Here is a 24189-nt window from a genome sequence, read left to right on the forward strand (position 1 = left end):
GCAGGGAGTCGATCAGTACACTGCACCACACCCTGAGGCAGGGAGTCGATCAGTACACTGCACCACACCCTGGGGCAGGGAGTCGATCAGTACACTGCACCGCACCCTGGGGCAGGGAGTCCATCAGTACACTGCACCGCACCCTGGGGCAGGGAGTCCATCAGTACACTGCACCACACCCTGGGGCAGGGAGTCGATCAGTACACTGCACCGCACCCTGGGGCAGGGAGTCGATCAGTACACTGCACCGCACCCTGGGGCAGGGAGTCGATCAGTACACTGCACCGCACCCTGGGGCAGGGAGTCGATCAGTACACTGCACCGCACCCTGGGGCAGGGAGTCCATCAGTACACTGCACCGCACCCAGGGGCAGGGAGTCGATCAGTACACTGCACCACACCCTGGGGCAGGGAGTCAATCAGTACACTGCACCACACCCTGGGGCAGGGAGTCCATCAGTACACTGCACCGCACCCTGGGGCAGGGAGTCCATCAGTACACTGCACCGCACCCTGGGGCAGAGAACAGATTACTCTATACCTTTGGGCAAGGTCCCTCCAGCATACTACACCATTCCCTCAGAAGAGGGTCTTCCAGTGTACAGTACTACACCATCAGGGTAGACCACAGCAAATGTCAGCTCATTAACTGTAAACTGACCTTCTCCATTACTCGCCTGGACATGGCAGAAATCTCCAGACTATAAACCTACAGAAACACAAAGTCAGTGAGTAAGGGAATAAAGAAGCAAGTCAGTCCAGTTGTAACTGCAACATCTACAGGAAGTCTGGTAAATTTTATAGTCATAGTCCTCCATCATCCAGTTTAGCAGAAGGATTCTGAATCCTGAGGAAGATTGGACCATCTTAATAAACACATATATTGAGGCAGGTGGCAGTCTGGAGACTGGACAGGGAAGGGGGAGGGGCCATGTCCCTGCGCCCCATCACACTGCAAACGATTGGGATTATCATGGGTTAAGTTCTATCGTTGATTCGTGGGATCGTACCAACAATCCAGAGCACTGGATGCATTTCGGTAACACTCCACAATGTGGCTAACTATCTGATTTGACTATTTGGAGAATATTATGAGCTGCACTGGTTTGTTACAGTTACTGAGCATGTGATCTCTTCTCTCTCCTCCCTTTCCCAAAGAAAGTAATTAACAGGAGACAGCTTCACCCCGATGGCTTGCTTCTGTTGAGTGCTGTGTTCGTTGGAACACATATCATCACACTGTCTGTAACGAGAGGGAGGGTAGCAACAAGAAACGCAAGGCTTTTCCTTTTCCCACCAAGTGTTCCCAAACAGATGCTGATGACAATGCCTTTCCTCCCCTCCAAGACTGGTCTCCAACCTGCAACTAGAAAGTGCCTCATTCTGAGCCAGCCCACTTCCCTGGGCTGAGCTAGAACTCAGATCCTGGAGGGGAAACAACAGATTTCTAATATCATCAAATTACAGGAGACCAAAACCAGCGCTGAATGGCTGTTGGTTTGGTAAAGGTGCTGTTCCTCCAAGTGTCAACAGCGAGCAATCGATGCTGCTTATAGGAGAGAGGAATTTTATCCAACTGAACATCGAATGGCTCAGCCGGTTAAAGCAGCGAGTAGCTGAGCCAGACAGACCAGGTCACAGGTTCAATCTCCGTCTGTACTGGATTAGCCGATGTCAGCTGGGTTGATGGTGGGGGGGCTGCAATTGGCCTCAGCATTCAGGAAAGGGAAATCAGCCAAGTTTCCTGCTCTTGATCTTTACCTACCAACGCCTGCTTGAAATGCATGTATGGGATGTCAGCCGCAATACCCCCATGGCCAACTATCCCGCCAATGTTCATCATCTTGACTCATATGTGGATAACAGCTAGGTATCAGATGGCAACTGTACCTCAAAAAGGGTCAAGTATTGACAGTTGGTTCAGAAGCGGGGTGGGGGAAAGAGAAGAAAATATAGGCAGAGAGAAGGGAAGGAAAAAGCAGCTACCTGCAACTCCCAGCCAAACCAGGCATCAAAATTGTGTCCCAACTCCCACCCTTCCCTCCAGCAATGTCCATACCTGGGCAGCGCCCAGCAAGTGAGCAAAGAGAGACAGCAAGCTTCCATCACTGACAGTCAGACACACGCTGTCTGGTTTCACAACCTGTGGGAAGATACAACAGTAAATCTGTAAGCATCGCAGTCGCATAGTAATAACAGATCAGTTCACAGCTAGTATTAATTTCCAAGTTCAAACCCCCACCCCTAAAAAAAACTGTTTGTCTAATTCATTATCCTGTACTTAATTGCATGCTGCATTAAACTGTTAAACTTCGCATTACTAATGAAACCCATTTCTCTTGGCTGACAGAATGGAGTGTCAAGAAGACCGTAAGAGATTGGAGCAGGAGTAGGCCATTCGGCCCCTCGAGCCTGCTCCGCCATTTAATGAGATCATGGCTGATCTGATTTTTACCTCAATTACACTTTCCCGCCCTTTCCCCACATCCTTTGACTCCCTAGCTGATCAAAAATTTGTCTAACTCAGCCTTGAATGTATTCAATGACTCATCCTCCACAGCTTTATGGGGTAAAGAATTCCAAAGATTCACGACCCTCTGGGAGAAGAAATTCCTCCTCATTTCCGTCTTAAACGGGCGACCCCTTATTCTGAGACTATGCCCCATAGATTTAGATCCCATGAGGGGTAACATCCTCTCAGCATCTACCCTATCGAGTCCCCTCAGAATCTTGTATGTTTCAATAAGATCTCCTCTCATTCTTCTAAACTCCAATGAGTATAGACCCAACCTGTTCAATCTTTCCTCATAAAACAACCCTTCCATACTCGGAATCAACCTAGTGAACCTTCTCTGAACTGCCTCCAATGCAATTGTGTCCTTCCTTAAATAAGGGCACCAGAACTGTACACAGTACTCCAGGTGTGGTCTCACCAGCACCCTGTACAGTTGTAGCATGACTTCCTTGCTTTTATACTCCATCCCCTTAGAAATAAAGGCCAATATTCTGTTTGCCTTCCGGGTTACCTGCTGTACCTGTATGTTGACTTTTTGTGTTTCATGTACGAGGACACCCAGATCTCTCTGTACCGCAGCATTTTGTAGTATTTCTCCATTCAAATAATACGTTGCTTTTTTATTTTTCCTCCCAAAGTGGATGACATCACATTTTCCCATATTATATTCCATCTGCAAATTTTTGCCCATTCACTTAACCTGTCAATATCCCTTTGCAGACACTTTGTGTCCTCATCGCAACTTGCTTTTCCACCTATCTTTGTATCAGCAAATTTGGCCACAAGACACTCTGTTCCTTCATCCAAGTCATTGATACATATTGTAAATAGTTGAGGCCCCAGCACTGATCCCTACGGCACCCCACTAGTTAGATTGCCATTTTGAAAATGACCCTTTTATTCCGACTCTTTGTTTTCTGTTAGTTAGCCAATCCTCCATCCATGCCAGTATATTACCCCCAACACCATGAGCTCTTATCTTGTGTAGTAATCTTTTATGTGGCACCTTATCGAATGCCTTTTGGAAATCCAAATATACTGCATCCATTGGTTCCCCTTTATCCACCCTGCCTGTTACTTCCTCAGAGAACTCTAATAAATTTGTCAGACATGATTTCCCCTTCATAAAACCACGTTGACTCTCCTTGATTGTATTGAGTCTCCAAATGTCCTTAATAATGGATTCTAGCATTTTCCCAACACTGTAGATGCTTTGTTTCATATCATTCATCTCTGCACAGCCAGCAAAAATAAACCCCCTGATGACAGCTGGAAAGTAATAACATGCACAATGGCTCAAGCACGTTGCTATTGACAGGAAGACACGGAAGCTAACCCAACATTTACTCCAGCCCCGTACATTTCTTGTCCTTCATATCTCCCACACCCCTAACTCCTTGCCCACAGAACATCATGTGCTCTTTGCCCAGTTGCTGTTATTGCCACTCAAGATTACTGAGCATGAGTTGGGCCACATCACACTCACTCCTGCACTGTGGCAACCACAGCGATCAAGTTGCCGGGGAAACCAAGGGAGTGGATGCATGACCTATACCATATGGCGCAGTGTGTTACAGTACCACTGTTGCGGGCCACCAGGTTGGCTGTGCATTTTTGATCTTGATGCAAGGGTGTATTCTCCTCATAGCATGGACCATTTTTCTACATTAAAGGCGCTATATAAGTGTAGATTGTTGTAGTATCAAGCACACTGTGTCCCTGCACATGCGGCCCATACAGAATGGCTGCATGATCCAACGATGGCCCAGATGGAGCAAAACAGGTTCCTCCCGCTCTGCCCCTATGTAGAATATTGCTGCATGTTACTGATGACCTATTAAATGTACGATTTTGGCTACTGCCGTATCTTATTAATTAATAGGCTCGAGAGTCTAGTTTCAGCAATTTTAATACTTTAAGGTTTAGCCTCTGCCTTATCTTATATTGATACATCATCCATAGTAAACAAGTAAGTAATATGCGTCTATACACTAACACGCAGTTGGATGAAATCTCAAATGCCTTAAGATTGATCTCCGTACCTTTAATTCAGGCTGCCCGCAGGCCTCTAGGATACACTAACTTTTATAACACACCTATTTTGGTCATCCAATAGGATGTAATCACAGCACCATGTGCAATTCTCTTTGTTTGAAAAACAGTAGCAACCACTTTTGTCCAGTTCTGCAGTACTGACATTAGCCTCATCTCTTATCTCTGTCCAGTGTTTTACCGTTAGGCCACAGTTGGAGCCTGTCTTTCCAGGACAGCACTTCAATTTAACTCGTTCACTATTAAAGTCTCAGTTATGCATTCCACTTACCTATAACTAGTTTTCCATCTGTTAATTATGTTGGTTCTCATAGTATTAAAATCATATGTTATGATCTATTCTATTGTTCATTCTTGATTTAGGCTACATTGTGATTAACCACAGACAGCCTCAATTGCTGTCTTTGCCTCTCTTGTTCTAACCTTTCTTGTTTCAGATGGTTAACAGTTCCTTACCTCTCTAGCCTGTTCCTTCACAGAACTCATTTACTTTGTCCGGTAATAACCTTAGCCATCCTCAAGGCATTTACCCATAATGCTTTCTGCTCATGTCAAGTTATCCTAACGTAGCTATTTTCTATGCACAGATTCCAACATTAAACTGCTTCTGTTGTGAAATATTTAAAGCTTCTCACAGTTTTCAGAGCCTTGGTATAGGCCTCGGTCCTTTGCTGATCATTTAGTTCTCCAAAGCGCTGCCTGTTGCACATAAGATGGGCCTGGCAGGAGCAAAGGGGGCGCTCAATCAGCACTTCAGCCTTGCAGTCATCACTGTGGAGTACAAAGTTAGAGACAGATGAAGATGTAGGAAACACACAGCATAGAAAGTACAACCCAGACAGTACATTGTGTACACAGTACAGACAGCAAAACCAAACAGTACATTATGTACACACAGTACAGACAGCAAGACCAAACAGTACATTGGTCTTTTTTTTATTCGTTCATGGGATGTGGGCGTCGCTGGCGAGGCCGGCATTTATTGCCCATCCCTAATTGCCCTTGAGAAGGTGGTTGTGAGCCGTCTTCTTGAACCACTGCAGTCCGTGTGGTGACGGTTCCCCCACAGTGCTGTTAGGAAGGGAGTTCCAGGATTTTGACCCAGCGACGACAAAGGAACGGCGATATATTTCCAAGTCGGGATGGTGTGTGACTTGGAGGGGAACGTGCAGATGGTGTTGTTCCCATATACCTGCTGCCCTTGTCCTTCTAGGTGGTAGAGGTCGCGGGTTTGGGAGGTGCTGTCAAAGAAGCCTTGGCAAGTTGCTGCAGTGCATCCTGTGGATGGTACACACTGCAGCCACAGTGCGCCGGTGAAGGGAGTGAATGTTTAGGGTGGTGGATGGGGTGCCAATCAAGTGGGCTGCTTTGTCCTGGATGGTGTCGAGCTTCTTGAGTGTTATTGGAGCTGCACTCATCCAGGCAAGTGGAGAGTATTCCATCACACACCTGACTTGTGCCTTGTAGATGGTAGAAAGGCTTTGGGGAGTCAGGAGGTGAGTCACTCGCCACAGAATACTCAGCCTCTGACCTGCTCTTGTAGCCACTGTATTTATATGGCTGGTCCAGTTAAGTTTCTGGTCAATGGTGACCCCCAGGATGTTGATGGTGGGGGATTCGGCGATGGTAATGCCATTGAAGGGGAGGTGGTTCGACTCTCTCTTGTTGGAGATGGTCATTGCCTGGCACGAATGTTACTTGCCACTTATCAGCCCAAGCCTGGATGTTATGCAGGTCTTGCTGCATGCGGGCACGGACTGCTTCATTATCTGAGGGGTTGTGAATGGAACTGAACACTGTGCAATCATCAGCGAACATCCCCATTTCTGATCTTATGGTGGAGGGAAGGTCATTGATGAAGCAGCTGAAGATGGTTGGGCCTAGGACATTGCCCTGAGGAACTCCTGCAGCAATATCCTGGGGCTGAGATGATTGGCCTCCAACAACCACTACCATCTTCCTTTGTGCTAGGTATGACTCCAGCCATTGGAGAGTTTTCCCCCTGACTTCAATTTTACTAGGGCTCCTTGGTGCCACACTCGGTCAAATGCTGCCTTGATGTCAAGGGCAGTCTCTCTCACCTCACCTCTGGAATTCAGCTTACTGTCTGTATGCACAATGTACTGTTTGGTCTTACTGTCTGTACTGTGTGTACCCAATGTACCGTTTGGTCTTACTGTCTGTACTGTGTACACCTAATGTACTGTTTGGTCTTACTGTCTACCGTGTACACAAACAGTATACTGGGTACACACAGTACAGTTAGTAAGTCTAGACAGTACACTGTGCATGCACAGTACAGATAGGTATGGCTGTGCATCTCACTGTGCACACACAATAGAGTATGCTCAAACAGTACACTTCGTACACACGCTACAGAGAGTACAGCTCAGCCATGACATCAACATACCAGACTCCTCCGTAACAGAGTTCAAGTAAACAATTGCTTTTAGGAAAAGAAGTGTTGGGGCCATAACCCCAGTGTATTGACTGCCCAGCATTACCAAGAAATTCTATACCTTCAGCAATTACTCCCCATTCCATACCTGCTGTGTTGTAGTTTATACCACAGAGAGTAATCATCGTGCATCGCTGAAATATGTAGACACTCCCCCTCCTGAACAGGTAACTCCTCAGCTAAGAAGTAGACACACTGCATCCAGTGATCCCGCCACTGTCAACATAAGCAAGAAAAGCAGTTTCAAACCAGCCTCGAACTCGGCGCGCACTCAAGTCAAACAAAAAACAGGCTCGAAGACATGATTATGAAGAAAAGTGATAGATAAGCATTTCTAGCTGCACATGGAAAAGTTAAATAACATAGCAAAGTGAAAGGAGGTGAAGAGCTCTCAAATAGCAAGCACTGTTTAACCGAACTCACTCTGCAAACAGTAAATCGAAAATATGAGGATAACTGGGTCAATAGCAGAAATGTTTTTGGTTCCCAACCAACATGCAAAGTGAAAACATATTTTAAAACAGCCTATTCTCACAAGTCATATTATAGCGGGTTAGAGTTTTGCCATTTATGTGACACTGTGGCTTAACACCTCTATTTACCTCACTGTCAGCAAAAGAGAAAATCTTGGCTGTTTCTTGTTTTTGTTCCCTCCTCCAAATTCCCTCTGCTAACCCCTCTGTTCCAAGAAACTCATGTAGAGGTATAGTTCCAGCAATGGCAGCTGCCAAACAGCCACATTTCATGGACAAGCCTAGACAGAGAGTTCTGGCAGGCTCCATGCCCGAAGGGGCCATCGCAGCTGAGTCCAATAATGCTCTGAGTCAGAAGGTTGTGGGTTCAAGTCCCACTCCAGAGACTTGAGCACACAATTCAGGCTGACACTCCAGTGCAGTACTGAGGGAGTGCCGCACTGTTAGAGGTGCCGTCATTCCAATGAGATGTTAAACGTCCCATGGCACTAATCGAAGAGCTAGGGAATTCTCCCCGGTGTCCTGGCCAATATTTATCCCTCAATCAACATCATTAAAACAGATTATCTGGTCATTTATTTCATTGTTGTTTGTGGGAGCTTGCTGTGTGCAAATTGGCTGCCGCGTTTCCTACATTACAACAGTGACTACACTTCAAAAGTACTTCATTGGCTGTAAAGCGCTTTGGGACGTCCGGAGGTTGTGTAAGGCACGATATAAATGCAAGTTCCTCCTTTCTTTCTCTTCTCTCACCCAATTTCCAAAAACACACACTTCAAGCAAGGGTGTGATTAAGTAGCGATCAGGGAGCAGAAACCCCCTCGCTTCCCTCCCTACCACTGAGAGCTGAGGCCACCCAACTCATCAGACAGTTTCCTTTGCTAACGCTTGGAGGTGTTCAAATGCTAGTTTGTACTTTTGAATCTACATTCTTTGCAATGTATCTAATTTCCTCCTCAGTGTCCCGAAGCCAAAGGTGGGTTGTGCCACTCCCTGCTCCTCAATACTTTCAGGTGTCAGCCACATATTTCATGGAACAGGAACCAGGAACCTGCCTGACCTGAATATTATTGGGTGTTGGATGGACCCAGTATGGTGCCATGGTACATTTGATATTCCCTTCAGGGTCCATGTCCATGTCCCACCAGGACAGCACGACCTGAGCCTGCCCACTGGCAGTTGCTCGGACCTGCACGGTGTGTCGGGCCAAAGAACTGCTCACTGCTTTACTGAAATCCACCCTGCAGAAAGAACAAGATACAAATAAAATCACATATTTCCCAGGTGAGCTTAGGAAATGTAATGATAGGAATAACACATCACACCAGCTCCCCACACTCACACCAGCTCCCCATGCAGACACTGTTGGACAAAAGTACAGAGTTTAACTCTGCAGTTGTCTACCTAATCTGGGAATACTTCATGCTGATGCCGTGTCTGAAGTGGAAAGTATTCCATTCCCCAGCATCAACTCCCAACCTTCACCAAATACAAAAAATTCCCCAAAAAGCAGACAATTGATGGGAACTCGGGACTCCTCAACTCCTACCCACAAATACTCATGTTCCCACTGGAGACACCATACTGTACCTGAACATCTCTGTGACCTCTGTGAGGGTTGTGAAATGGTTCCTGTTCACTTGGTTCAGCTGGATGTCATAGACACAGGGAGACCCAGCACACACCTGCATGTCCCTTGGTGGCACAATGACCTTCTCGACCTTGCTGCCCTCCAGTCGGACGTGAATTGGCAGCACTTTGTTCCAGGCCCACATGCGCTCTGACTCCACCAGCTGTGCGTAAACTGTGGCTCTGTGTGGAACTGCCTCACATTCCTCCTGTCAGCCCACGGTTAGGGGGGATAGAAGGAAACAGAGAACTTAGACTGTACGGGATACATCTCTTTGTTAGAACTGACTGATAGCACAGTCTTATCAGAAATTATCTAATTTTGAACAGATATTTACTGCGCTGTTGTGGATCAAGTATCTTAATGTACTCCCCAGAACGGGACAGTGAGGGCCTGTAAGGAGCCCCAGAATAGAAGTCACAATGTATCAAGCTCCCAAGCCCTCAAGCACTAACTTACCTGGACAAGGTACTTGTGAGCATGCTCGTAACTTGGCAACGCGCCCTCTCCAATAAGTTCTGTGTCAAACAGCTCTGTGACTAGGATGTTAGCTCGACACAACATGTCACCATCTACAGAATGGAAATCACTGTGAGGAAGGTGTATACGGCAGAGTCTGCTAAATAAGGATTCCATTAAACACTGATATGTCAACATAATAACACTGCATGAAATGACCCTGGAAATCAGTGTACAAAAAGTAATACAATCCATCCTGTTCATAGATTCTTAACAGAAATACAGCTACTGAAAGAGTACATTATCTCCCCAATGGGATCAGCAGTCAAGTTTTTTTTTATGCGTTCATGGGATGTGGGCGTCGCTGGCGAGGCCGGCATTTATTGCCCATCCCTAATTGCCCTTGCGAAGGTGGTGGTGAGCCGCCTTCTTGAACTGCTGCAGTCCGTGTGGTGAAGGTTCTCCCACATTGCTGTTAGGAAGGGAGTTCCAGGATTTTGACCCAGCGACGATGAAGGAATGGCGATATATTTCCAAGTCGGGATGGTGTGTGACTTGGAGGGGAACGTGCAGGTGGTGTTGTTCCCATGTACCTGCTGCTCTTGTCCTTCTAGGTGGTAGAGGTCGCGGGTTTGGGAGGTGCTGTCGAAGAAGCCTTGGCGAGTTGCTGCAGTGCATCCTGTGGATGGTACACATTGCAGCCACAGTGCGCCGGTGTTGAAGGGAGTGAATGTTTAGGGTGGTGGATGGGGTGCCAATCAAGCGGGCTGCTTTGTCCTGGATCATGTCAAGCTTCTGAGTGTTGTTGGAGCTGCACTCATCCAGGCAAGTGGAGAGTATTCCATCACACTCCTGACTTGTGCCTTGTAGATGGTGGAAAGGCTTTGGGGAGTCAGGAGGTGAGTCACTCGCCACAGAATACCCAGCCTCTGACCTGCTCTTGTAGCCACACTATTTATATGGCTGGTCCAGTTAAGTTTCTGGTCAATGGTGACCCCCAGGATGTTGATGGTGGGGGATTCGGCGATGGTAATGCCGCTGAATGTCAAGGGGAGGTGGTTAGACTCTCTCTTGTTGGAGATGGTCATTGCCTGGCGCGAATGTTACTTGCCACTTATGAGCCCAAGCCTGGATGTTGTCCAGGTCTTGCTGCATGCGGGCTCGAACTGCTTCATTATTTAAGGGGTTGCAAATGGAACTGAACACTGTGCAATCATCAGCGAACATCCCTATTTCTGACCTTATGATGGAAGGAAGGTCATTGATGAAGCAGCTGAAGATGGTTGGGCCTAGGACACTGCCCTGAGGAACTTCTGCAGCAATGCCCTGGGGATGAGATGATTGGCCTCCAACAACAACTACCATCTTCCATTGTGCTAGGTATGACTCCAGCCACTGGAGAGTTTTCCCCGATTCCCATTGACTTCAATTTTACGAGGGCTCCTTGGTGCCACACTCGGACAAATGCTGCCTTGATATCAAGGGCAGTCACTCTCACCTCACCTCTGGAATTCAGCTCTTTTGTCCACATTCAGACCAAGGCTGTAATGAGGTCTGGAGCCGAGTGGTCCTGGCGGAACCCAAACTGAGCATCGGTGAGCAGGTTATTGGTGAGTGAGCTTGATAGCACTGTCGACAACACCTTCCATCACTTTGCTGATGATTACGAGTAGACTGATGGGGCGGTAATTGGCCGGATTGGATTTGTCCTGCTTTTTGTGGACAGGACATACCTGGGCAATTTTCCACATTGTCGTGTAGATGCCAGTGTTGTAGCTGTACTGGAACAGCTTGGCTAGAGGCGCGGCTAGTTCTGGAGCACAAGTCTTCGGCACTACAGCCGGGATGTTGTCGGGGCCCATAGCCTTTGCTGTATCCAGTGCACTCAGGTGTTTCTTGATATCACGTGGAGTGAATCGAATTGGCTGAAGACTGGCTTCTGTGATGGTGGGGATATCGGGAGGGTATGTTTTGTGATTAGCAAAATTCCTTTGGGTGCATTCTCTAATCCTGACTGACTGCAGGAAAATAGGCTGGTTCTTGTTAGCATCCTGTGCTATGATTATTATTTCAGCACTTCCAGAGCTTTCAGGAACCCATCTGTCCTTGGCTGTTAGCACTAACATAAGTTGTTTGCTTCTCTCTGTCGAGGCCTCTCCAATGCCAGCATTGGCAACTTCCATCCACAGTGGGCATCTCAATATTTAGCACAAACTAATTATTAGTAACCAGCTGGTGGGTTTGTAGGGAATGGATTCAAACAGCTGGAACCTCACAGATTTCAAACGGAACTGGCTCTTTGGGAAATTAGGAGCATCGTCATTTACATCCAGAATCTCCATTTTACCATGAAACAACTTGGATGGATTTTCAATCATGGCCTCCGAAGACAACGTGTAAATAAGACTCCACCCACAAAGCTGTATCCTCTGCTTCCCCTCCCCCCACCCTTTACAAACAAAATCCCATTGTGTAAATACTGCTTCCTGGGAATGTTCTGGTTATTACCACAAATCTACCAATTAGACGTGGCCATCTGGAGCCATGGGGCTGGTCACGTTCAGCAAGTGGTCCCTCATAGGAGACCTTCCAGCCACAATATTGTGAGCGTATACGACAGGTGCTCTGTCATTAGAGGGATCTTAGAAGTCAGGTTCCACTATATTGAAGATACTGCTTAAAAGCAGCTGCATCAATTGCCACAGTGCTAATTACATTTAATTTCAACTAAACAGCAAGACACACCTCTAACCCAGCAATGCAAGTAACAGTTTCAATGGAACGCTAAAACTCAGTAGTTACTCCACTGCCTCAGTCTTTCCCGTCAACAACCTCCATCCACCCTGCCCATTCCAGATCCCTTACCTGGCCCCACTGTCACCTCGGTCGAGTGTTTGTTGATTACTTTAATTTTGTTGCTAAATCCGTTTTTATCCACAATCTTCACAGCAACATCAGCCATTGGCTTAAAAACCTGGGGGAATGACAACAGAGAGATCACACAATATGAACCATATTGAGAGACTGCAGAGCCAATCCATCGAAGTAACATATCCAACACATTCAACCAACAGTCTGTTTCCACATTCAGTTAATTCTGGCACTAACCAAGTCAACTCCAGAAGGCTGCACCCTTCAAAGCTGCAACCATAAGCCCCACCCCAATCACCAGCTGCATCACCTCAAAGCTTTTGAGATTGCTGCTCCGATAGCTTAGTTGGTGAGGGTAATGTGCAGCTCAGCCATACAGACAGATGGCCCACGGGTTCAACGTCCTAGGTCTGTGTTCAGTTAGCTGATCTTAGCCAGGGCAGCAATTGGGGCACTACAATTGGCTGCATCCATGCGCTCTGTTAAAGCAGCAAGTATGTTGTTGCACTGCCGCACGTTTTTGCTATGATTGAAAATTGCAGAGTCCTTGTGCCAATTAAACCGTGCCTGTGTGCATGCGTGTGTCTGATAACCCAATATCCATAATCGTGTCTGTTTTAGTGTGTATAAACAGATAGGCTTTGGTCTCCTTATCTAAGGAAGCCATGATGTGGAGATGCCAGTGATGGACTGGGGTGGACAAATGTAAGGAGTCTTACAACACCAGGTTATAGTCCAACAGCTTTATTTGAAATCACAAGCTTTCGGAGGTTTCCTCCTTCGTCAGGTGAAGTGTGGGATTCCATAAAGGTACAGCATATATAGTCAGAGAACAATGCCTGGTGATTACAGATAATCTTTCCAACTGCCCGTTATCAAAGCAATCAAAGGAGTTGAATGGTGTTCAGACAGAGAGACATTACATACAAGACTACTGAACACACAAACGGTCAGAACACAAAGACAGAGTGAGAGAGGAGAGAGAGAGAAAGAATGTCCAGTTGTATTAAAAACAGATAACTTTTTTTCGCTGGTGGGGTTACATGTAGCGTGACATGAACCCAAGATCCCGGTTGAGGCCGTCCTCATGGGTGCGGAACTTGGCTATCAATTTCTGCTCGACGATTTTGCGTTGTCGTGTGTCTCGAAGGCCGCCTTGGAGAATGCTTACCCGAAGATCGGAGGCTGAATGTCCTTGACTGCTGAAGTATTCCCTGACTGGGAGGGAACCCTCCTGTCTGGCGATTGTTGTGCGGTGTCCGTTCATCCGTTGTCGCAGTGTCTGCATGGTCTCGCCGATGTACCATGCTCCGGGGCATCCTTTCCTGCAACGTATGAGGTAGACAACGTTGGCCGAGTCACAGGAGTATGAACCATGTACCTGGTGGGTGGTGTCCTCTCGTGAAAACCAAAAGCAGGAAGCTTGAGAAACTCGGCATCACCACCAGCATCAACCAAGCCTCCCCCGGTTGCAACCACAGGGAAGTCTATCGTCAATTTGCCCGACCACACCCTTCAATCAGACGAAATCGAAGTTCTCAGCCAAGCGCTCAATTTCTGCCCCACCACCAAAATGGACCCAATCGGTCTCACGGCGGACACAGAGGAATTCATCAGGAGAATGAGGCTCCGGGAATTCTTCCGCAAATGCCAAGATTTCAGCAGCGAACCCAATGAGACAATCAACGATCCGGAACAGCAGACAGAGGGATCTGCGGTACAGCAACCGAAGAGGAAAGAGTCAAACTGGACTCCTCCGGAGGGTCGCTGCCCTCAGCTTGACATGTATGCTCAAGCTGTCAGGAGATGAGTCAACGCCAGATTAATCAGGCGCACTCACAAGACAGTCCAGAATGTCACCCGAGCACAATGCAACGCCATCAACGCTCTCAAGACCAACCGCAACATCGTCATCAAACCAGCGGACAAAGGAGGAGCCGTCGTCATACAGAACAGAACGGACTATTGCAAAGGAGCATACCGACAACTGGACAACCAGGAACACTACAGACGGTTACCCACAGATCCGACCAAAGAACACACCCACCAGCTCAACAAACTGATCAAGACCTTCGATCCAGACCTTCAAAACATCCTATGCACTCTCATCCCACGTACTCCCCGCGTGGGAGACTTCTACTGCCTCCCAAAGATACACAAAGCCAACACACCCGGACGTCCTATCGTATCAGGCAACGGACCCTGTGTGAGAACCTCTCTGGATACGTCGAGAGCATCCTGAAACCCATCATACAGGGAACCCCCAGCTTCTGTCGCGACACTACAGACTTCCTACAAAAACTCAGCACCCACGGACCAGTCGAACCAGGAACACTTCTCACCACGATGGACGTCTCGGCACTCTACACCAGTATCCCCCACGATGACGGCATCGCTGCAACAGCATCAGTACTCAACACCAACAACAGCCAATCTCCAGACGCCATCCGACAACTCATCCGCTTCATCCTGGATCACAATGTCTTCACCTTCGATAACCAGTTCTTTACCCAAACACACGGAACAGCCATGGGGACCAAATTCGCACCCCAATACGCCAACATTTTCATGCACAAGTTCGAGCAGGACTTCTTCGCTGCACAGGACCTCCAACCAACGCTATACACCAGATACATAGACGACATTTTCTTCCTATGGACCCACGGCGAAGAATCACTGAAGAGACTACACGATAACATCAACAAGTTCCATCCCACCATCAAACTCACCATGGACTACTCCTCAGAATCGGTTTCATTCTTGGACACACGAATCTCCATCAAAGACGGGCACCTCAGCACCTCACTCTACTGCAAGCACACGGACAACCTCACGATGCTTCACTTTTCCATCTTCCACTCTAACCACGTCAAAGAGGCCATCCCCTATGGACAGGCCCTGCGAATACACAGGATTTGCTCAGGTGAGGAGGAACGCGATGGACACCTACAGACGCCCTCGTAAGAACGGGATATGACGCTCGACTCGTCGATCGACAGTTCCGACGGGCCACAGCGAAAAATTGCATAGACCTCCTCAGAAGACAAACACGGGACACAACTAACAGAGTACCCTTCGTCGTCCAGTACTTCCCCGGAGCGGAGAAACTACGCCATGTTCTCCGCAGCCTTCAACATGTCATCGATGACGACGAGCACCTCGCTAAGGCCATCCCCACACCTCCACTACTCACCTTCAAACAGCCACCTAACCTCAAACAGACCATCGTTCGCAGCAAATTACCCAGCTATCAGGAGAACAGCGTCCATGACACCACACAACCCTGCCACAGCAACCTCTGCAAGACATGCCAGATCATCGACACAGATACCACCATCACACGAGAGGACAACACCCACCAGGTACATGGTTCATACTCCTGCAACTCAGCCAACATTGTCTACCTCATACGTTGCAGGAAAGGATGCCCCGGAGCATGGTACATTGGCGAGACCATGCAGACACTGCGACAACGGATGAACGGACACCGCGCAACAATCGTCAGACAGGAGGGTTCCCTCCCAGTCAGGGAATACTTCAGCAGTCAAGGACATTCAGCCTCCGATCTTCGGGTAAGCGTTCTCCAAGGCGGCCTTCGAGATACACAACAACGCAAAATCGTCGAGCAGAAATTGATAGTCAAGTTCCGCACCCATGAGGACAGCCTCAACCGGGATCTTGGGTTCATGTCACGCTACATGTAACCCCACCAGCGAAAAAAAGTTATCTGTTTTTAATACAACTGGACACTCTCTCTCTGTCTGTCTTTGTGTTCTGACCATCTGTGTATTCAGTAGTCTTGTATGTAATTTTTCTCTGTCTGAACACCATTCAACTCCTTTGATTGCTTTGAAAGCAGGCAGTTGGAAAGATTATCTGTAATCACCAGGCATTGTTCTCTGACTATATATGCTGTACTTTTATGGAATCCTACACTTCACCTGACGAAGGAGGAAACCTCCGAAAGCTTGTGATTTCAAATAAAGCTGTTGGACTATAACCTGGTGTTGTAAGACTCCTTACATTTATCTAAGGAAGGATATACTTGCCTTAGAGGCAGTGTAGCGAAGGTTCACTCGATTGATTCCTGCGATGAGGGTTGTCCTATGAGGGGAGATTGAATAGAATGGGCCTATATTCATTGGAGTTTAGAAGAATGAAACGTGATCTCATTGAAACATATATGATTCTGAGGGGGCTTGACAGGGTAGATGCTGAGAGGTTGTATCCCATGGCTGGAGAGTCTAGAACTAGGGGGCATAGTCGCAGGATAAGGGGCCGGCAATTTAAGATGAGAAGGAATTTCTTCACTCAGAGGGTTGTGAATCTTTGGCATTCTCTACGCCAGAGGGCTGTGGATGCTGAGTCGTTGAGTATATTCAAGGCTGAGATTTCTGGACTCTAGGGGAATCAAGGGATATGGAGATCGGACAGGAAAGTGGAGTTGAGGTTGAAGATCAGCCATGATCTGATTGAATGGCGGAGCAGGCTCAAGGGGCCATGTGACCTACTCCTGCTCCTATTTCTTATGTTCTTATGTAATGCGAGTAAGACAAGTGAATGGTACCTCTGTGTAATAACCAGATGGCTTTATGGTTCCGGTTGGAGCAAGGCTGGTTGGGGATAAATATAGGTAGCATGGCTGCTGACTGCTAGAACAGACTCGAGATGATAGCGCACTGAAACCACTGTACTTCTGTTCCTGGACTGAGTAACTCTATACTCTCTCGGTATTTTGCAGTACTGTTTAATAAACTAAATTGTTGTTGGAAGGTTGATCATCAGGTGCTCAAAACTGTAAGACCCCGTTTTTAGAGGGGCAACGAGACTCAGGAAAAGATTTTACTGAAATTATACAAATTCTAATACAGCAACAAAATGAAAATCTAGAGCATAATGCATCCCCAGGGCCCACTGAAATCTCACCTCGATTGCATAACAGTAATCTGCACCTGCTCTCGCTGCCATCATGGACAGCAGCCCTGTCCCAGTTCCAATGTCCAGGACAATCGCCCTCTGTCCTCGCGCCTTCACCCTGCGGACCGCAGCCCGGATTCCACTGTAGTACTTCTCATTCTGCAAAATGCAATTTTATGGGATTAAACATTTGCCACACTAAAGCGGTTCACCCATACAACAATGCCCCATTCAACTCAAATAACATAACATTCATTTTCATTTCTGTAACCCTTCCTCTCTCTTTTAAAAACATTTTTCCTCCTTTCGCCTAATTGTGTCTCAGTTGTCCACAAAAGTAGGTGGCAGCCCAGGCTTCCACCAATGTTACTCTGAAACAGGCCACCAAGAGATGCAAGAGCATGCTTAGGATTCCCTCCGCCCTCCCCCATCCAGTCAGACGTACCTCTCTGTTCCACACCACCACACTAAGATTAGAAGTTCTGTTTTTCTGTTCTGACGAAAGGTCTTCGGCCTGAAACGTTAACTGTTTCTTTCTCCTCAGATGCTGCCTGACTTGCTGAGCTTCTCCAGCATTTTCTGTTTTTATCCAGATTTCCAGCATCTGCAGTATTTTGCATTTGTTTTTAAGATTTGAGTGAGTTATAGGTGTGGATTGGTATCCCACCATTCCAAGGTATTACTAGGTACTGTTTTAACATTTCAGCCGTTACAGATTTTTAAATATTTCCCTAAAGGCCTTTCTAATCCTGAGTCACCAGTTGATGGAACTCAGTGGGACCAGTTTAAATCTTGAAGGTTTGGAGGGACCCCCATGTGATGGTTATTCTGATTTAATTGACTGTATCAGCTGTCCTTACAGGTAAACTCCTCAAACACATTTGGCCCTTGGAGGAAGACTCAGGCTGGTTTCAGAGGGCTGTACTCAACTAGCCCAGCCATTCTTTTGGGTCAGGCCCTGACGCACATTCATTTTTAACTATGGAAATATGCTCAGAGATCTGGCTACTCCAATATCTTTAGTACTGTTCGTCTTCTATAGTTCAGGCAAGGCCCTTCATAAATTAAGCTGCAGGTAAATAGCTTACAACCTGTTCAAAAGTTTAAAGCCAAAACTCAATTCCTGATCTGTGCCGTATTCGCTGATTGCAGCGCTGAGCCTCTACAATCGGTCGGCAGGGAAAATGGGTCATGGATCCTGCTCCTAATTGCAACTCAGTGAACCTGCTTGAATCTTGCACAGTCTGTGAAAGTGGGACATTCTATATCCTTTAAATGAATACACATTCTAAATCAATAAACACATGCTTCACTTTGTATCAAATGCTTACCCTGTCTTTGTCATGTAGCATATCTGCATAAGATGACCTGATAGAAAGATAAAGCAAAACGAGCTAGTTAACTCTAAAAAGTGTAACATTCATCTGATAACATGGTTTTCAGTGAGTTTACCAGCTGTAATCAAATTGAAGAGTTCAGGTGACTTGCAGACAGATTAATGGATACCTGGGAGTCATTACAGATTGCAATCTAATTGAATGGATCATATGGTTTATCTTTAGAATACTGGACCCCCAGAAAATAAGTTAGAGACTAGGAATTAATGGAGAGCTTCAGATGACATTCAAACATAATGCAGTTTATGTTTGTTACCTTGAACTGGCTGAGATGCCCAGTATTAAGCATGGGCATAGGGAAGACATTTCTTTTTCTTACCATTGCAATGCTGAGGAATGTGACACAGGATTTGAAGGCTTGGTGAAGTTATTCTGTAGATGAACTCTCATTACCCAGTACATTAACGAGGTGCTGACTTTCCCATTCCTGGTATGCATTACTGACTCCCTTCTCCCTCTTTGCTACATGTACTCTCCCATATAAAGTACAGGCCACTGTATTAAAGCTCCAGCCATGTTGTGACTAAAATCAGCATTCAACATTTAAAAAACAAAGTATAATAGCGTGTCAATATGCTCCACTGCAATAACAACAGTGACTTCTTAATTCTAGTCAAGTCAAAGTGAGAGTGCTTTCCTCACAGGGAGGGAGAAAAGAAAAAAATAAAGATCGAGGCTGGCTTATCCTGGACCACTCGCTCTCAAACACGCCTGGCATTCAGCTACACACCAGCATTGTCCAGGGATTGAGACAAAAGAAGAAAAACACTTTTTTCAAGCATCAAGTTTAATACAGAAACTTAAGGGTAATGTTACCTACATTATAGAATACAATTATATCCAGCAAACTTCCATATTACAAAAACAAAGCATACTGAACTGTAGCTGCTGTAATGTGTAATCATTTGAGGACTGTTACAGATTTAAAATAATTAGTGGGGGCCTTTTATCATAAAACAGCACCGATTACTGTACATGGCTAGAGTTAAGGAACAGAAAAGGAGCTGTTACATTGCTGGGTGTTTACTACAGACCCCCAAATAGTGAGGAGATAGAGGAGCAAATCTGTAGGCAAATTTCAGAGAAATGTAAAAATAATAGAGCAGTAATAGTAGGAGACTTATAGAGTCATAGAGCTATACAGCACGGATAGAGGCCCTTCGGCCCATCGTGTCTGCGCCGGCCATCAGCCCTGTCTACTCTAATCCCATATTCCAGCATTTGGTCCGTAGCCTTGTATGCTATGGCATTTCAAGTGCTCATCCAAATGCTTCTTGAATGTTGTGAGGGTTCCTGCCTCCACAACCCTTTCAGGCAGTGAGTTCCAGACTCCAACCACCCTCTGGGTGAAAAAGTTCTTTCTCAAATCCCCTCTAAACCTCCCGCCTTTTACCTTGAATCTATGTCCCCTTGTTATAGAACCCTCAACGAAGGGAAAAAGCTCCTTAGTATCCATCCTATCTGTGCCCCTCATAATTTTGTACACCTCAATCATGTCCCCCCTCAGCCTCCTCTGCTCCAAGGAAAACAAACCCAATCTTCCCAGTCTCTCTTCATAGCTGAAGCGCTCCAGCCCTGGTAACATCCTGGTGAATCTCCTCTGCACCCTCTCCAAAGTGATCACATCCTTCCTGTAGTGTGGCGACCAGAACTGCACACAGTACTCCAGCTGTGGCCTAACCAGTGTTTTATACAGCTCCATCATAACCTCCTTGCTCTTATATTCTATGCCTCGGCTAATAAAGGCAAGTATCCCATATGCCTTCTTTACCGCCTTATCTACCTGTTCCGCCGCCTTTAGGGATCTGTGAACTTGCACACCAAGATCCCTCTGACCCTCTGTCTTGCCTAGGGTCCTCCCATTCATTGTGTATTCCCTTGCCTTGTTAGTCCCTCCAAAGTGCATCACCTCGCACTTTTCCGGGTTAAATTCCATTTGCCACTGTTCCGCCCATCTGACCAACCCATCTATATCGTCCTGCAGACTGAGGCTATCCTCCTCGCTATTTACCACCCTACCAATCTTTGTATCATCAGCGAACTTACTGATCATACCTTTTACATTCATATCCAAGTCATTAATGTAGACCACAAACAGCAAGGGACCCAGCACCGATCCCTGTGGTACCCCACTGGCCACAGGCTTCCAGTCACAAAAACAACCTTCGACCATCACCCTCTGCCTTCTGCCACTAAGCCAGTTTTGTATCCAAAGTGCCAAGGCACCCTGGATTCCATGGGCTCGTACCTTCTTGACCAGTCTCCTGTGGGGGACTTTATCGAAGGCCTTACTGAAATCCATGTATACCACATCCACTGCGTTACCCTCATCCACACGCCTCGTCACCCCCTCAAAAAATTCAATCAAATTAGTCAGACATGATCTTCCCTTGACAAAGCCATGTTGACTATCCCTGATTAATCCTTGCTTCTCCAAGTGGAGACTAATTTTGTCCTTCAGAATTTTTTCCAATAATTTTCCTACCACTGATGTTAGGCTCACTGGCCTGTAGTTCCCCGGTTTTTCCCTACTCCCCTTCTTGAATAATGGTATTACATTAGCGGTTCTCCAGTCCTCTGGCACATCCCATGTGGCCAGAGAGGTTCTGAATATATGTGTCAGAGCCCCCGCAATCTCCTCCTTTGCCTCACACAGTAGCCTGGGATACATTTCGTCCGGGCCTGGGGATTTATCCATTTTTAGGCCTGCTAAAACCGCCAATACCTCCTCCCGCTCGATGTTAATATGTTCGAGTATATCACAGTCCCCCTGCCGTATTTCTATGTCTACATCGTCCTTCTCCATAGTGAAAACAGATGCAAAAAATTCATTTAGAACCCCTCCTACATCTTCCGGCTCCACACACAGATTGCCATTTTTGTCCCTAATGGGCCCTATTTTTTCCCTAGTCATCCTCTTACCCTTAATATACTTATAAAACATCTTAGGATTTTCCTTTATTTTGCTCGCCAGTGTTATTTCATGGCCCCTCCTTGATCTCCTAATTTCTTTTTTAAGTATCCCCCTGCACTTTTTGTACTCCTCTAGGGCTTCCTCCGTCCTTAGCCTTTTGTATCTGCCAAAAGCCCTCCTTTTTTTCCTAATCCATTCTCGTATATCCCCTGACATCCAAGGTTCCCTGGAGTTCTTGGAACCACCCTTGACCTTTACGGGAACATGTTGCCATTGTATGGTCTCAATCTCCCTTCTGAAAGACTCCCATTGCTCCGATGCAGATTTTCCTACAAGCAGCTGATCCCAGTCCATTTTGGCCAGATCCTGCCTTATCCTATTAAAATCGGCCTTCCCCCAATTTAGAACCTTTATTTCCGGCCCCTCCCTGTCCTTTTCCATGACCACCTTAAATCTCACCGAATTATGGTCACTGTCACCAAAGTGCTCACCTACTAGCACTTCTTCCACTTGGCCGGCCACATTCCCTAGAATTAGGTCCAGTACCGCCCCCTCTCTTGTAGGACTTTCTACATGCTGGCTCAAAAAGCTCTCCTGGATGCACGTTAAGAATTTTGTACCCTCTAAGCCTTTTAGACTCTGAGTATCCCAGTTAATATTGGGGAAGTTGAAATCCCCCACTATTATTACCCTATTATTTGCACAATTTTCTGAGATTTGCCTACATATCTGTTCCTCTATCTCCCCCTGACTGTTTGGGGGCCTATAGTACACTCCCATCAAAGTGCTTGCCCCCTTTTTGTTTTTAAGCTCCACCCATATGGCCTCATTAGAGGAACCTGCTAATATATCATCCCTCCTTATGGCAGTAATTGATTCTTTAATTAATATTGCGACCCCCCCTCCTCTTATACCTCCCCCTCTGTCTCGCCTGAAGATTCTGTACCCCGGAATATTGAGCTGCCAGTCTTGCCCCTCCCTCAACCATGTCTCTGTGACAGCAACAATATCATACTCCCATGTGTTTATCAACACCTTCAGTTCATCCACCTTATTCGCAAGACTCCTTGCATTAAAATAGATGCCATCCAGCCTTGCCCTCACATATTTGCCCTGTCTTCCAAGCTGACTTGTTTTTTTCTCTATATTTGGCTGCACATCACCCCCTATTGTAGCTCCACTCTGTATCCCATCCCCCTGCCAAGTTAGTTTAAACCCCCCCAAACAGTGCTAGCAAACCTCCCCGCAAGGATATTTGTCCCGCTCTGGTTCAGGTGCAACCCGTCCGACTTGTACAAGTCCCACCTTCCCCAGAAGCAGGCCCAGTGATCCAGGAAACTGAAACCCTCCCTCCTGCACCAACTCTTTAGCCACGCATTCATCTGTTCTATCCTCCTATTTCTATACTCACTAGCCCGTGGCACTGGGAGTAATCCAGAGATTACAACCTTTGAGGTCCTGCTCTTTAATCTGCTACCTAGCTCCCTAAATTCTTGATGCAGGACCTCATCTCCCTTCCTACCTAATTACCCTAATATAGACCGGGAGGAAAAAAGAGCAAAGGGCAAGGGGGGTGAAGAATTCCTAAAATGTGTACAGGAGAACTTTCTTATATCAGTATGTTTCTAGCCCAAGGAAGGAAGCAATGCTGGATCCAGTTCTGGGGAATGAAGTATGGCAAGTGGAGTGTGTTTCAGTGGGAGAACATCTGGGTGATAGTGATCATAATATAGTTTAAAATAGTTATGGAAAGGGACAAAGAAAAATCAGTAGTGAAAATACTCAACTGGAAGAGAGCCAATTTCAGTGATTTGAGAAGGGACCTACCACAGGTGGACTGGAAACAAAGATTGGCCAAGAAAACAGTAAATGAGCAATGGCAGACCTTCCAGACGCAGATAGTTCCACTACAAACCCAGCATATTCCCATAAGGGGAAAAGATGGGGCATCCAAAGCTAGAGCTCCCTGGATGACAAAGGAAATAGAGGTTAAAATATAACAGAAAAAGGAGGTTTAAGACAAAAGTCAGATACAGAATACAGTCGTAAACCAGGCAGAATACAGAGAGTGAAGGAGGAAATTAAAAAAGGAAATAAGAAGGGCAAAGAGAGAGTATGAGAAAAGATTAGCAGATAACATAAAAAGGAAACCAAAAATGTTTTATAAACATATAAAAAGTAAAAGGATAGTTAAAGAAATGGTGGAATCAATTAGGGACAAAAAAGGAAATCTTCTTGTGAAGGCAGAGGGCATGACTGAGGTACTGAATGAATACTCTTGTCTTCACAAAAGAAGAGGATGAAATTAATATTGCAGTAGAGGAGGTGGGAGTAAAGATATTGGATAGGATAAGAATAAATAGAAAGGAGGTGCTAAATAGGTTGGCTTCACTGAAAGTTAACATGTCACCCAGCCTAGATGAGATGCATCCTAGGTCACTACGGGAAGCTAGGGTGGAAATAGCAGAGGACTGGAGGATTGCAAATGTTACACCCCTGTTCA

General features: G+C 46.4%; 1 protein-coding gene across 4 annotated transcripts in view; it reads right to left on the bottom strand.

The window, feature by feature from the left end:
* The window catches only part of prmt7 (protein arginine methyltransferase 7), a 37804-nt gene that overhangs the window by 10968 nt on the left and 2647 nt on the right, over positions 1 to 24189 (bottom strand). For 2 of the 4 annotated variants that reach the window (XM_067997721.1, XM_067997719.1), the window contains exons 2-11: positions 18707 to 18743; positions 17385 to 17534; positions 12453 to 12561; positions 9588 to 9700; positions 9089 to 9336; positions 8559 to 8739; positions 7114 to 7241; positions 5203 to 5338; positions 2060 to 2143; positions 662 to 709 (exon numbers count right to left, since the gene is read on the bottom strand). In XM_067997721.1, coding sequence (XP_067853822.1) covers positions 662 to 709; positions 2060 to 2143; positions 5203 to 5338; positions 7114 to 7241; positions 8559 to 8739; positions 9089 to 9336; positions 9588 to 9700; positions 12453 to 12561; positions 17385 to 17534; positions 18707 to 18743 — 1234 coding nt within the window. The remainder of the gene's footprint in view (positions 1 to 661; positions 710 to 2059; positions 2144 to 5202; positions 5339 to 7113; positions 7242 to 8558; positions 8740 to 9088; positions 9337 to 9587; positions 9701 to 12452; positions 12562 to 17384; positions 17535 to 18706; positions 18744 to 24189) is intronic. The other 2 variants (XM_067997722.1, XM_067997720.1) reach the window with 1 other exon arrangement.

Source organism: Heptranchias perlo, chromosome 16, assembly GCF_035084215.1.
Source record: "Heptranchias perlo isolate sHepPer1 chromosome 16, sHepPer1.hap1, whole genome shotgun sequence".
In the NCBI taxonomy this organism is placed as follows: domain Eukaryota; kingdom Metazoa; phylum Chordata; class Chondrichthyes; order Hexanchiformes; family Hexanchidae; genus Heptranchias; species Heptranchias perlo.